The sequence below is a fragment of the Rattus norvegicus genome, chromosome 2, assembly GCF_021556685.1.
Source record: "Rattus norvegicus strain SHRSP/BbbUtx chromosome 2, alternate assembly SHRSP_T2T, whole genome shotgun sequence".
Taxonomy (NCBI): domain Eukaryota; kingdom Metazoa; phylum Chordata; class Mammalia; order Rodentia; family Muridae; genus Rattus; species Rattus norvegicus.
Window position 1 is genome coordinate 199,365,237 of NC_141535.1, and position 14,034 is coordinate 199,379,270.

At 41.1% G+C, this 14,034-nt stretch overlaps 1 protein-coding gene across 2 annotated transcripts in view; it reads left to right on the top strand.

The window, feature by feature from the left end:
- Vav3 (vav guanine nucleotide exchange factor 3) overlaps nt 1-14,034 on the top strand; it is a 335,600-nt gene that overhangs the window by 213,596 nt on the left and 107,970 nt on the right. For both annotated transcript variants that reach the window (XR_015661543.1, NM_001191714.1), the window contains 2 exon segments: nt 7,702-7,803; nt 8,055-8,155. Coding sequence is in view for 1 of the 2 variants with exons in the window: in NM_001191714.1 (NP_001178643.1) it covers nt 7,702-7,803; nt 8,055-8,155 (203 nt within the window). In the remaining variant the exon portion in view is untranslated.

Below are 14,034 nucleotides of genomic sequence, written 5' to 3' on the forward strand. Positions count from 1 at the left end.
TCTAGCCTTCTGATTGGGGTGATCACATGTAAGTGCTTTCACGCCCTGTGTATGATACATTTGGTTGAATTTCTTCTTTGGTATCCGTAGAAATGAAAAATAAGCTTTAGCTCATTATTAGCACGTTCACTTGTTTTAAACATGCATATTTTTTAAGTTTTGAGGAGTCACAGGTATAAATGTTCTTAAGCTAAAATATAATTTTAAAAACATCTTCTAGCAGACAGGCTAGTTTCAGTAGTATTACTTAGAACAGTTTATTGCTACATAAGTAACAGAAGTCAAATCAAGGTTCATAGAAGGATCTTATAAAAGCATCCATTTTATTATTTTGAGAGTAAAATATTTTGATAGACTAATTATATTTGCTCAACATTTTCTTAAAGAATAATCAGAATGTAAGTTTTCTGAACTTGAACAATAATAATGCCCATATCTACTCATACAGTTTTACTTCTCTGTGAACTTTGGGTAGACAAAGTCAACTGTATGCAGCATTTTTGGGCTTGTTTTTCAGATTATCAACATCTGCTCTTATCTCTCACTTTCAGCACAATATGATAAATCTACTAATTTACATATTTTGGATAATTGTCAAACTATCTACACTGGAGAGCTTTAAATATTCTTAATATCGATAGTGCAGGAGATAAGATGTTATCATAAATTAGGATATTATTTCATATGGGGCAAGTGGAGCTGTTTCACCAGACAGAAAAAGTGGTAAGGTCGAGCAGATCAAGGAACCCAGCAATAACTGAGAACAGATTCGTCTCTCCTCCCACCTAGGCTCCTGTCCCAGAGCACAGGACCATGACACCTCACTAAGACAACTGGTCATGTAGCATAGAGCCTAGAGGTATCGAAATAGGCTCCTAGGGTCTAGCCAATAAAGCTTCCCTTCCTGGGCATCCCTTTCTACAAAAGGTATTTTTTTTTCTTTTTTTCCGGAGCTGGGGACCAAACCCAGGGCCTTGCACTTGCTAGGCAAGCGCTCTACCACTGAGCTAAATCCCCAACCCCTACAAAAGGTATCTAATCCCTGGTTCACCCTGAATAAGTTGTTTGCATCCTTTCCCACTAAGAATAAACAGTTTGGACAAGCAAGGACTGCCTCTCTCATCAAAGACTGGCGCGGGTAGAAGCATTCATTATATAGAGCTGCACCTAAGTGTTCTGCAGAAGACCTCTCCACACCCCTGGCACTCACTCTGAGCTAAGCCAGACAGCCCCACCCCCACCCCCTGCCGCCATCTCCGGTCCTTGGATCCCTTTATCAACTCTTCACAGTTCCCAGATGCATCTGGGTACACAGGAGCTTGAGAACCACAGCGTCCACCCCAGGCCACCCGGAGAAACATGAGCTGGGGCCCCTATCTCAGGCTGCACTTTGCCACTTTGCCTCCCCTGAACTGGTATGTTGGTGTCTCAGGAGCCCAGCACCCTAGTGCTGACAAGAGGAACATAGCTAAACGGCTGTGTTTCTGTTTCAGTTCCCTGATCAGTGTTCCAACACCTCAGCGGTGAAGTGAAATACAGAACCACAATTTCCTGTGTAACTAACTGGTTATGTGACTTCCTTTTGCTCATACTTGTTCTCTGTGTTCTAAAGCTATTTTAATATTTCAGTGGCTTATAAAAGTCCATGGTTTAATAGAGAAAAATGTTAATTTTAAACATAAAGTTGTGTGTGTGTGTCTGTGTGTGTGTGTGAAAGAGAGAGAGAGAGAGAGAGAGAGAGAGAGAGAGAGAGAGAGAGAGAGAGCACGCAGCTACATCCTGCTCTGTCACTTTCTATTTTATTCTCTTGGGTCAGTGTCTCTGGGAACCTGGAGTTCTCAGTGTTTGGTTAGTCTGATTGACCAGTGAGCTCAAGCAATAATCCTACCCCCTCCCTTCACACCCAGTTGGGTACTCTGTTTTAGCTGCACAGGCATGGGTCTGGGAATCAAAATTCTGGCCTTCATGCTTGTACACCAAGTGCTATTATAACCCACTGAGCCAAATCTACAGCCCCTAAAATTGTTCTTTAATGATTATATTTATAGCTTGACTATTTAAAAGTCTGAGGGAAGTCCCAGCACAGACTTTGTACAAAGAGGATATTACTTTATCACAAGGAAAAAGAGAGAAGGTCTAAGTAAATAAATATAAAGTATAACATTGAACAATTTTAGTTAATTGTTTTGTTTTTCCTTTGTGTCTTGTATTATGACAAAAGGCCATCTTTTGAAAACAAATGCAGAAAATGCCTCAGTTTAAGGATATTTTCCCAACTCATAGCATCTGTGAATACCTAGCAATGGTTCTTTTCTAGTTGAATGTTTGCTGACTCTAAAGAAGAGACAAGAGACACAATCACATAGTAGGCAGGTAGTAGTAGAAACTTTTATTGTTGCCGGGTGACGTCTCTTACAGTTAAACAGTTGGTGAACCCCTCACAAGTCTTTTTAAGTTGCCATTGGATATCTACACATTGTAGAAGCCAAAATACCTGTAGTTAAGCATTGTGGACTCCCCACTGGTAATTAGCCACTATAACTTGTGTAAATATTGATATTATATCATCATCTTCACCATCACCACCACCACCACCACCACCACCACCACCACCACCACCATTATCATCATCTTTTAATATTTCTACTTTTTCAAGGTTTGGCATAGAAAAGAATTATTCTCTCTCTCTCTCTCTCTCTCTCTCTCTCTGTGTGTGTGTGTGTGTGTGTATAAAGGTTGAGAGTCTGAGGGGATAAATTTAAGGGTGGGTCTACAGACACTGGTTTTAGGGAAGGAGAAACGGGTGGAGAAATTAAGAGACAATGAACAGAGTATGAGGGAGAGAGAAACTTACATTGTGATTCCGAAACTTCAAGGTTGAAAGATGAAGTGAATGGATCAGAAATGTCAGAAGTGTTAATGGGTTTGATATGCGCCATATTTGAGACATGCAGGGGACAGTTGGGGAAATGATGTTCTGTACTGGTAGGGGAGGCAGGTAGGTCTCAGTTTACATCTGTGCTGGAGCTAAGTAAGAAGAGACAAGAGCGATGGCTCAGAGATTAAGAGCACTGACTGCTCTTCCCAGAGGTCCTGAGTTCAAATCCCAACAACCACATGGTGGCTCACAACCATTTGTAAAGGGATCTAATGCCCTTTTCTGGTGTCTGAGCACAGCTACAGTGTACATATATATCTAAAATAAATAAATAATTCTTTAAAAAAGGAGAGAAGAGACTGCTTCATGAGCATGTTAAGTGTAAAGAGCCCTTGGAGTGAAGCTATAACACACCTGTATTTAACTGCCTTTGCTTTTGTTTAAAAAACAAAAAAACAAAAAAAACCCAAAATGGTACCAGTGCAAAATGAAAGGAATAGGAACATGTTGCTGAGAAATCTGTGAGATTTCATCAAAGTTCTCCAAAGTTAATTTTCTCATTGTTGAAGTCTATATGTATACTACATGACTGAGTTAACTTGTCTCATTGTTAGTACTCTTGTGCAGAAAGCCCACATCGTCTTTGGTTTCTCTAAGCCTTCTCTTGCCTCACTACAAGGAATTCCATGTAGGATAGCAACCAAGACTTTTTTCTTTTTTGATCAACTAAATGTGATGTGATTTCTTATACACAACCTTGCTCTCTGCTGGTCTCTTAGCTCATCTCCATCTCCTCTCTTCACTTACTCGTCTTATAGCTCTAGAACAGGCATCTATGGTAATTATTCGGTGAATATATATGAACTGAGTAAGTGACTCTGCTTATATTTTCTGTAAGAAGTCAATGTGGGAAGGCACGTGATGAGTTTGGTAATCTGCTGTGTGCATTAGAGGTTAAATGCCATTCTTGACCATTCTTGCCCCGATTTTTGGTTGGGCTCTGGATTCATTCTACTCCCCCGTTCTTCTCATTTGGTGACTGGCTTACTTTGGATTCTATAAGTTCACAGGCTACAGGCCATGTGGTTGTTTCATTCGATTCTGTGGGCTTTCTCATACGCATCTTCTATCAAGGGATTATGTTCCCTACTGTACTTTAGGAGTTCAGTCGTGGCTGGTAATGTAGCTAAGTTGAAAGTGTGCTTGTGTAGTGTGAGTGGAGTCTGGGATTGACTCTCAGTACCACAGGAAATGGGCTTAATGTCACGTGTCTAGTAGCTGCTTGAAGTGGAGGTGGGTAGATCAGAAATTCAAGATCATCTTCAAAGCAAATTCAAGGCCATCTTGAGCTACCTGGAACCTTGCCTCAAACAATATTACTAAATAACAACAATAATAATTCTATTTGGCTTTGTGGTCCAAAGAACATTATTGAATAATACCTCCTAAGAGGAAGTGCCAGGAGAAGGAAGATCCTTGGGGAAGTTGATTGTGACAAGCCATAAAACTTTACACCCAGAAGGCATTACCCTGATGACACTCCTGTCCCCTGAACTTGACCTCACCGCTTCATTAATGATAGACCACACTGATTCAGGCAGTGTGCGGAGCACTTTACATACATTACTTTGCTTTTGAGTTGGTTCTATTGGTATTCCTGTTTTATAGTTAGCAACTCAGCTGAGGTCATTCAGTGCTGATTTGCAAGTGAGGATTGAAGCCCAGGTGGTCTAATTTCGGATTCCTACCCTCAGCTGTGCTTTTATATTCAATAGTGCCTCCATAGCAGTTCCAGGTCATAGAGTTAACGTTTATTCTTTAATGTTTGATTTGAAACTTTGAAAAAAATAATATTCAGTTTTAGTTTAAAAAAATGTCACCATTTCTCCCTATCATTCTATTTTACCACTTCAACTTTCTTTTCCCTTAAGGCAACCACTGTTAACAATATTTTCAGAGGTTTTTCTTTTTTAAATCATAAGATTAAAAAAAAAAAACCACCCATGGTTGTCTGCAATTTCCCCTTCAGCCTTTTGTCTTCTGAAAAGATAGCCTATTCTCAGTTGGTTGGTAAAAGTTTTAACTACAAATGACTGAAGCACAACTCTGGTGCACATACATGTTTTTATGTGTGTATATATGTACACACACACACTCACATATATGTATACTATGTAGAACTTGGATTGATTCCAAGAGAAAGGTGCGCTACCCAAGTCTAAGGAAGACTGATGAAGTTAAGTTCTTACCTTCTTGGGGAATCTAGCTACACAATTTTCTACCCGATAGAAACCTACTTTGATTTGAAAACTCCAGGTAGATAAAAATTTCAAGTTCCCAGAAATGGAAATGTTATTTCCTTTACTTTAGACCAAACATTGCTTTAGAATAAATTTGACAATTTATATATGACTGGGGCATTTTCATGCTGAGAGAAAATTGAGTAGAAGCCTTTTGCAGCTACAGAAACAGGTTTTGATGCAGATTTTCTGGAGTCAATGTCAGAGTTTTGTTTCTAGATCCTTCTATGAAGAAGGGCACCATGATTTCTAATAAGCAGGACACACACACACACACACACACACACACACACACACACACACACACACACACCACCTTAGTGGAAAGAGCCATACTTTTGTTGTGCATTGGAACATTTTCCTAAAAAGAGAGGTCACCAGAAGCACGGAGCAGAGAACTCCCAGATGGCACCCAGATTTGATTCCCTTTCAGAAGCTCCTATTCAGCAGATGGATGGGAAGGCTGACCTCTCTGACACTTCTGCATCACTGCCTGCTACTCCAATTGCCTTGGCGAATGTTTTTTCATAAGGCTTCTTCTGGTACCTCCGAGATTGATGCCTGGCTGCCCGCCTGCGTTATGCTTCATTACGCCGCGACTCTGTGAGCTTGAGAGATGCAGTATTCTATAAGAGGGGAAATCCTAGCTCATCAGAATCTCAAACATATCTTACAGTCTCTCAGGGTATGTGTAATATCTCAGAAGATATTATCTTCTCTCTAATTCATATCCATTTAAAGCTTACCTTGTTCTATGGCTAGATTAAAAACAATGCAAATTCTCTAAAATTACCAATATTCGACTGTTTCCAACATATCCGTTAAGCCTGAAAGCCCTAGTAATTTAAATGTGGCTATTACTGATTTGTTTCTTCCACTGTAGGTTTAGTGGCTGAGAACACACACCTGGATGGATGCTCTTCATTCGCTGTTTCTATCACCTTAGGGGAAGCCTTGCTTTAGGATAAGCTTGTTTCCTTCTATGTGAGCTAATGCTGTTCCTCATGACTTATTCAGGACTAATGTGAAAGTTAAACAAGCCGTGAATGCCAAGGGTTTTCTCCATGCCCAGCATATGCTAACTGTGCACTGAAGTGCTTCTTTGAGGTATACATAATAGTTTTGTGTACCTATGTGTGTGACATTAGTGCAGTTCCAAACGAAGTGATTTTTGTTGTTTTATTTGGACTGTAAAGCATGTAAATTGTTATGGAAGAATGTTTCTGATCAGATCGCTGCAGTGCTGGCCAACCTTTTTTTTTATTATTATTATTGGATATTGTATTTATTTACATTTCAAATGTTATCCCCTTTCCGAGTTTCCCCTCTGGAAACCCCCTATCCCATCCTCCCTCTCCCTGCTTCTATGAGGGTGCTCTCCCACCCATCCATAGACCCCTGCCTCCCTGCTGTCCTGGCATTCCCCTACAGTAGGGCATTGAACCTTCTCAGAACAAAGGGCCTCTCCTCCCATTGGTGTCCCACAAGACCATCCTCTGCTATATATGTGGCTGGAGCCATGGGTCCCTCCATGTGTACTCTTTGGTTGGTGATTTAGCCCCCGGGAGCTCTGAGGGAGTCTGGTTGGTTGGTATTGTTGTTCTTCCTATGGGTTGCAAACACCTTTGGCTCCTTCAGTTCTTTCTCTACCTCCTCCATTGGGGACCTTGTGCTCAGTCCAATGGTTGGCTGTGAGCATCTGCCTATGTATTTGTCAGACTCTGCCAGAGCCTCTCAGTAGACAGCTATATCAGGCTCCTGTCAGCATGCACTTCTTGGCATCTGCAATAGTGTCTGGGTTTGTTGTCTGTATATGGGATGGATCCCTAGGTGGGGCAGTCTCTGGATGGCCTTTCTTTCAGTCTCTGCTCCACATTTTGTTTCCATATTTCCTCCCTTGAGTATTTTATTCCCCCTTTTAAGAAGAACTGAAGCAACTACACTTTGGTCTTACTTCTTCTTGAGCTTCATGTGGTCTTTGAATTGTATCTTGGGTATTTCAAGCTTTTGGGCTAATATCCACTTATCAGTGTGTTCTTTTGTGACTGGGTTACCTCGCTCAGGATGATAGTTTCTAACTTTAATCCTTCCTAGAGGTCCTCACACACCCCTACACTTCCTTGGAGATGAACTCCTGAAACACGCTGCACTCTGCTTTACCTCCCATCTCACCATCCATTGCATGGTAAAGCAAAGAACTTGGCACATGACATGGATATCTAGCTGGTTTTGGTTTCTAGCAGACTGACGGAGGTGGCACGGCGCAGAGACCTCTGTGACACACAGTTCTGAGAAGGATCAGGTTACTGTCCTCTTCTATGTCACAGGTCTCCACACAACCGGGCTTTATGGAAGAGGTTTAATTGCTAGTAGACTTTTGGCTTGGAGGCCAGTAAGTATTAGCTCACCTTTTAGCATGAGTCAGATCTCTTCCTGATGCAGGGTGGATGGATTTGCTGCTGTGTGATTAGACTGCTACTTGGTTGTGAGACTATGTAGGAAATGACTTTCCCCTTTTTGCAGATCCAACATAAGGCCGGACTATGCAGACTCCAATTTCCATGACTTCAAGATGCACACATTCACTCGGGTGACATCCTGTAGGGTCTGCCAGATGCTCCTGAGGTAAACTTTCTCAGTCTCTTCTTCCTATTTAAATGAGTGGGTGTAGTTGCTAAGTACTTAAGACTTCCAGCAATCTACCCAAGGGTGTTCTGATGTAGAGTCCCTTCCCACATGCTGACCCTGGTGATCTTCTGCCCTTTTGTAGATGGAGCTTTGGACAGTCCCATGATTCAGCTTTCTGTGCACTGATTACTTAACGTAAGCAGAACTTAGCACTTTTTAATACACCATTCTCTAATTTTACCTTCCAGGGGGACATTTTATCAAGGCTACTTATGTTTTAAGTGTGGAGCAAAAGCGCATAAAGAATGTTTGGGAAGAGTAGACAATTGTGGCAGAGTTAATTCCGTTGGTAAGTCATGTTTATTGTGGGGATTCTGCTTCTAATGAGGACATAAAGCTTGCTAAATGTAATTAAGGACCAATTGACTCTTAATATGTGTTTATTGGAACATATCTTTTTTTGAATACATCATCAATAAGCACAATTAGAAAATTGTTTAAGATCTGTGTGACTTTCCTACATGACTTGGTTTTAAACTGTTTAATATTTATTTGACTTCTATGTGTACTTGGAAGCAGAGGTCTTCAGGATGCACTTGGATGGTTTCATGGCACCCCTTCAATTACCTCCATCCCAAAATATATCACCGAATTATTTGAATACTGCCAATACAAACAGTAATGAAAACAAAAGGAGAAAGAAAATGTTCTTCTCTCTCGAGCTCTTAAACTTTTTCTTTCTTCTTTGAAATATTTAGATCAGATTCGTTATTGGTTCCAGAAGCAAACATTACACAGACTAATTCAAGAATTCAGGAATTGAATGCATTATCATTTTCCACATTGAACAAAGCATATATCCTTTGGATTTATGTAAACAGTTTCTGCTTGGTTTTTAAAAATAGCACTCTCTGCTTGTTGTACGGGCTCCTTGGAAATTATGCATTCAGTAGCCTTTGCCTCTCTCTGCTCCTCTTGGGCTGTCTCCCTTCTCTTTCTTTTCTGGCCTCTTTATTCTTTCTCTTTCTTCTTCTTTCTCTTTGTCCTTTTCCCCTGAGTTTCTCTCTGTTTTATCAATAAGACCTTTCAAAATCAGGAAGAGTTTTTGAACACAAGAAAGGATCTTTAACAGCTTGAGTTCAAAAGGTAGCCATGTCAACCTTTGATTTTCCCAGAGGAGAAGGTGGACATTGAATTATTTTGGATAATGTGAAGAAGAGCAGAACAGAGGATGTCTTATTTCAGGGCTGAGTTCAGAAAATGGACAGTTGTAGAACAGTGAGACCTTTTAGAGGGCAGAGATCACAGCACAGCTCTGTCCCTCTGCTCCTTCAATAGATATCTTCAGAGGGCGCCATGTGCCGTTCTCTGTGCCAGGCAAGGACAACCATGCTGGCAAAGATCTTGACATTGACTGAGTTCCTCCACTGTGTTAGCTACTGCCCTATCTACACAAACTCTTTTTGAGAATAGCCCTTCCCAAAGCCTCTGCCACTTGCTGGAGACGGTGAAGTGAAACAGACAAGGTTACCGTTTTCATCAGTTTGAAGGTCGGAACACTTTACAAGGAGGTGAAATAAACAACGATGTTATGCCTTGCGACTGTTACTCTTCAACCATCGACCTGATACAGCGGCCACTTAAAGTTTTATTGTTTCATCTTTACCCATCCCATTCTTCACTGAACCTGCTGTTTGTTTAGGACAAGCTAGAGTGCTTGCAAAAGTCCCACAGTTTTAGATTTGAATTACTTAGTGAGGGCCAGGTGTTCTTAGGGGCCACACCTGTCCTCACCATAGAAGTCCTAAATGCCTTCTGACCCAGGGCCCCTTATTTTAAAGTGGAGAAACAGGCTCATAAACAGATGAAAAGAAGGCAACTGCAGATAAGAACGCAAGCACCTTGCAGGCCATAGATCGTGAGATATAAAGATATCTTGCCATCCAAGACAGCAGCGTTCTTTAACCTGTTTCATAATTCTCCTAATTCACCATAAAGCAGGGGAAAGTTCTCTCAGAGTTTGTTTTCTGAAACTCTGACTACGTTACAGGAACACCTGCCCTTGGGTTTTTGAGTCTCTTGGGCTGACCACAGGCTCCAATATTTTCCACATCCACGACTTTCTCCTCTTTTCTTTATGACTGTTCCTGCTTCCGACTTTGAAGAGATGAGAGGCATTGAGTTATTGAATTCTCATAATTAATTAAGAGTAAGAAACATCAAGAAGTGACCTAGCAGACTTCTATTTTCCTGCAGACCAGGCTTTGAAGCTTAGAGGCCCCATCTTCAGGATGTAGGGGCTCTATGTGATCACTGCATAAGTGCCTTTCTTCTCTGTTCCTCAGCACGTGCCCTCTGACACATTGCACTCACCCATCCTTGGACTAGGGTAGGCAACTCTTGAGGACAGACTTTCAGTCTTATTCTGGTAGATCTACTTGAGAGTGTGGTAGAGTAGATACTACGTCGGGGTTATAGGCAAGCTCCTCTCACGCTCTCTTCCCTGGCCTGCTGAGAAGCCCTAGCTGGCATGCTTTGTAGTGAGGATTCATGGCTTCAAAGAGTTCAGCAACTCATTTATCCTAGCTTCTGCAGCATCTAGGCCAATGCGGGTATAAGGAAGGGAGGAGGAAGCACAAGATGCATTTGGAGCTAGAGATGTGCTCCACTGAGTCTACTTGAGTGGGGATTCTGTATGGAGGGGAGTGTGCTGCTTGGCGAACGTGACTTTGAGAAAAATTACCCTAACAGGGTAATTTGGTTGTCAGTAATGTTGCCTTAAGGCAAAGTTAAATGAGATATGATCATTTTGTATGTAACATAAACCATAGCTGGGGACTCACTCTTACTTTATAGTGGCTTCTAGTTTCAAAGCTTAACCCAGTCTACCTGCATTCTCAAGGTAGAAATTCTCAAGGGAAATTATGGCTGGCTAGTGTCGTCAGAAGCACATTTATAGTTCGAGGTGTCATGATGCATACGGATGGTGGTATTGTAATAAACCATGAACACTTGTGGAAGGAGAATATGATGACTCCATTTGAATGGGCCATATTAACAGAAAGAAATAGGGAGGTGAAGGATAGTCCTATGGCGTGATGGAGTCGCCCAGGCTCTACTGAAGCTAGAAACACCTCCCCACTACTTTGCTATCATTGCCTCATCCTTTCGCGCCCCTGACTGTCTCACAGGCCTCTCAGTTTTGCTCACTGGAAGTTGTTAGCCAGTCTCCTGATACTTTCTTCCATACTGTATTATCTCAGAGGCCACCTTTGAAGATCAGACTTAGTTCTTTCACTTAAGTTGCAACGCACACCTCATGAGAGTTAGCCTTGACTCATCTACATACAATATCTTTCCCCAAATCTGGATGCAACACCTTCATCTGCAGCTTCCATATCATCTACCAGTTGCCTTGGAGTAACCTCCAGTACCTAGAACAAAGGCACTTTCCTATGCCAATACACACTGCCTTACTTTTGGTAAGCCCGATGACGTCATCTTTACTCGCTTTTGCTTTTCTCCCATCTTGCTTAGAACCTACTGCTATAGTATTGGTTTAGATGGAAGTCTCCCTGTCTCTATGTTTCTGTCTCTTTTCATCTGATTCCTTATATAGACATTCTTAACTCATCTTTCAAAAGCCTTTTAGAGTCCACTGTATCACTCACTCACTTCTAGTCTTTCCATTTCCTACAGAATACAGTCCAAGCTTTCCCCTAACAGCACACATAGTTCTGGTCATTTGCCTGTCCCTCTTTTAACCATTCCTTAACTTTCCCAACTGACATTGAATTTCTGCCTATTCACAGCTCTTCAACTACTTTGTCAAACACCTCTTCTTTGTTTCTTTTTTAGTCTTTCCTTTCTGTTCAGTTCTTGAGAACTCAAGCAAGCATTACCTCATTTGGAAGACTTTCTGGTACTCTGCAATGCCTGGCCTTTCTTAGTCTATCAGTTGTCTGTGTTTTCCTGGCATCTTATAATTAACTTTATCATAGCGTTTATCACATTTATGATAATTGCCATCTGGCTGATCTCTCTAATTAGGCTCAACCATATGCAGTTGATGTTTTCACCTAAGGGAAGACCCGGTGTTCGAGTATGTGGATGGGTAACCCACTAGAGTGATAGATGACTGAGTGAGGGTCTTGAGCCCTGATTATCACTGGCATCTTAAACCTAGAAGCGGTGGGGGTGAGAATTTATCTAGCTTTGGTTCCTTGCTTGTGGAGCTATAAGCTTGATAAGATGGCTGACCAATGAAATCAATCAATCAAACAAACAAACAAACAAAAGCCCTCTTTCTGTGAATCACTGAGTTGTAGTTTAAACATGAAATAAACTAAGTAGACCTTTTAAATTCCTTTCTGGGTAGTTATGCAAGGAAAGGCTTATGCCCTAAGCACTGATTACCAGGCAATACACCAGGGGTAGGTTAATGAGAGGCAAAAAAATGAAACACATCACAGAACATCTGGTGCCAAAAACAAAAACAAAGAAAACTTTCTTTTATATAAATCTACTTCCTGATCCAATCAGTTTTATTGTTGGGATGTTTTGTTTTGTTTGTTTGTTTTAACATTTATTGCTGTCTTTAGATGGAATGGAATATTGTTCCCTTTTGCCTTACAGATAGATCCCTAATCAGCCCTTTCTTAGTTCCTGTTTTACTTCCTTGCCAATCATTAATATAACCTTGATTATCCAATGGTCATATGAATACTTCTTTAATTAGTTTAGAGGGTAGGGCTCATTTATTTTCCAAGGTTAGGGTATACTCTGATAGCAGGTACCTACCCCCAGTCTCTAGTAGTTTTAAAACTTAATTCAGTAAACACACATTGTTTCCTGGGAATTCATTGGTCCTCCAAAGCAGGGCCCTCACCAAGTATATGGCTGTCCAGTTCCATCTGTACTTACAAGTATGACAGGGTGGCAGCTTTTTACATACAAGCTCTGGAAATAGACGTTGTTCATCACTGTCATGAGTGAAAATCACATCCATGGCCTCTGCTTGCTTGCTTGGAAAACTGGATCGTAGTGGAAGAGGGGCTAACTACACAGTTAGCATTGGTCTCTGCCATTCTCACTTTCTCTCATAGGCCCTCTGTGCCTTTGATGTAGAAACGCAGGGAAATGTGGGGAATATGTTTCTTATCTTTTGAATCTATCCCCTGTACCTAGTCCAAGGGTGGGTCATTTAAAATTGAGTTACCACTATTGCCTATAATAGAACTATTTCAATATAAACCCAGTCCCAACAATACAATTTTGTAGCTAAATATCAACCACCAGGCTTTAAAAGAGCTCATTCCCTTTGATTGTGGAAGTTTGCCTTATCGTTTAGACGTTGTCTTCTCTTGGTTTAGAAACCTTTCCTATTTCATGCTCTATTATCCTTTAAATCTATTGAGTCTTCATTCACCCTGGAAATAATAATTACTTGGCAAAAATGCACTTGCATTTTTGAATGAAGCAATCTATTCATATTAATATGTGAGCATGACAGATTATTACTTTAAGTATGTCTGAAGGAGGAGAAAAACATGCATTTTTTTCCCCCATAAGACAAACTATGCAACTTGGAAACACATTTGAAGGTTGGGTAGTTTGCATCTTAATGCCTGGGGATTTGCATGGACATAAACATAAATAATGGCCAGGCAGGAAATTCTGCCCTACCTCTTTCCTGAACTTGACTCCTGAACGTTCACCATAGAATCCTTGATGATCAGCACTCACAGAGGCTCTGAAGTCTTTGCCAAACTTCCCAGTGATAGTAATGAATAGGTGTAAGTGCCATTCTGAGACCCTCAGCAAGTTCCTTCAAAACTGATGCAATTCTAGGGTGGTGCTTTCTCCTCACAGTACACCTTGGGGAAGGGCTAATCCCGGGCTGCAAACTTGAAGCTCATTTATGATCTTGCATGGTAGTAACATAGGACTGTATGACTAAGCCCCGCTTTGTCCCCTTTCTATCCTGACAGCGATCAATATAGCTCTAATTTCTGGTAGCATTGGATTCAAATATTGCTGGGACGGACAACTTTGGTTTAATGCACACAACTTTGGTTTAATGTATCTTTTCCTTCGGTAAGAATGCAAGCCTCAGCTGCTCTAATATTTAGCCAAAGCAGCTCTCTGCTTGCTTCTCTGTTTAATTGCTCCTTTATCTAGGTCAGCTGCTGCTGCTGCTCCAGCAGGCTCGGATAGGAATGGAGTTGC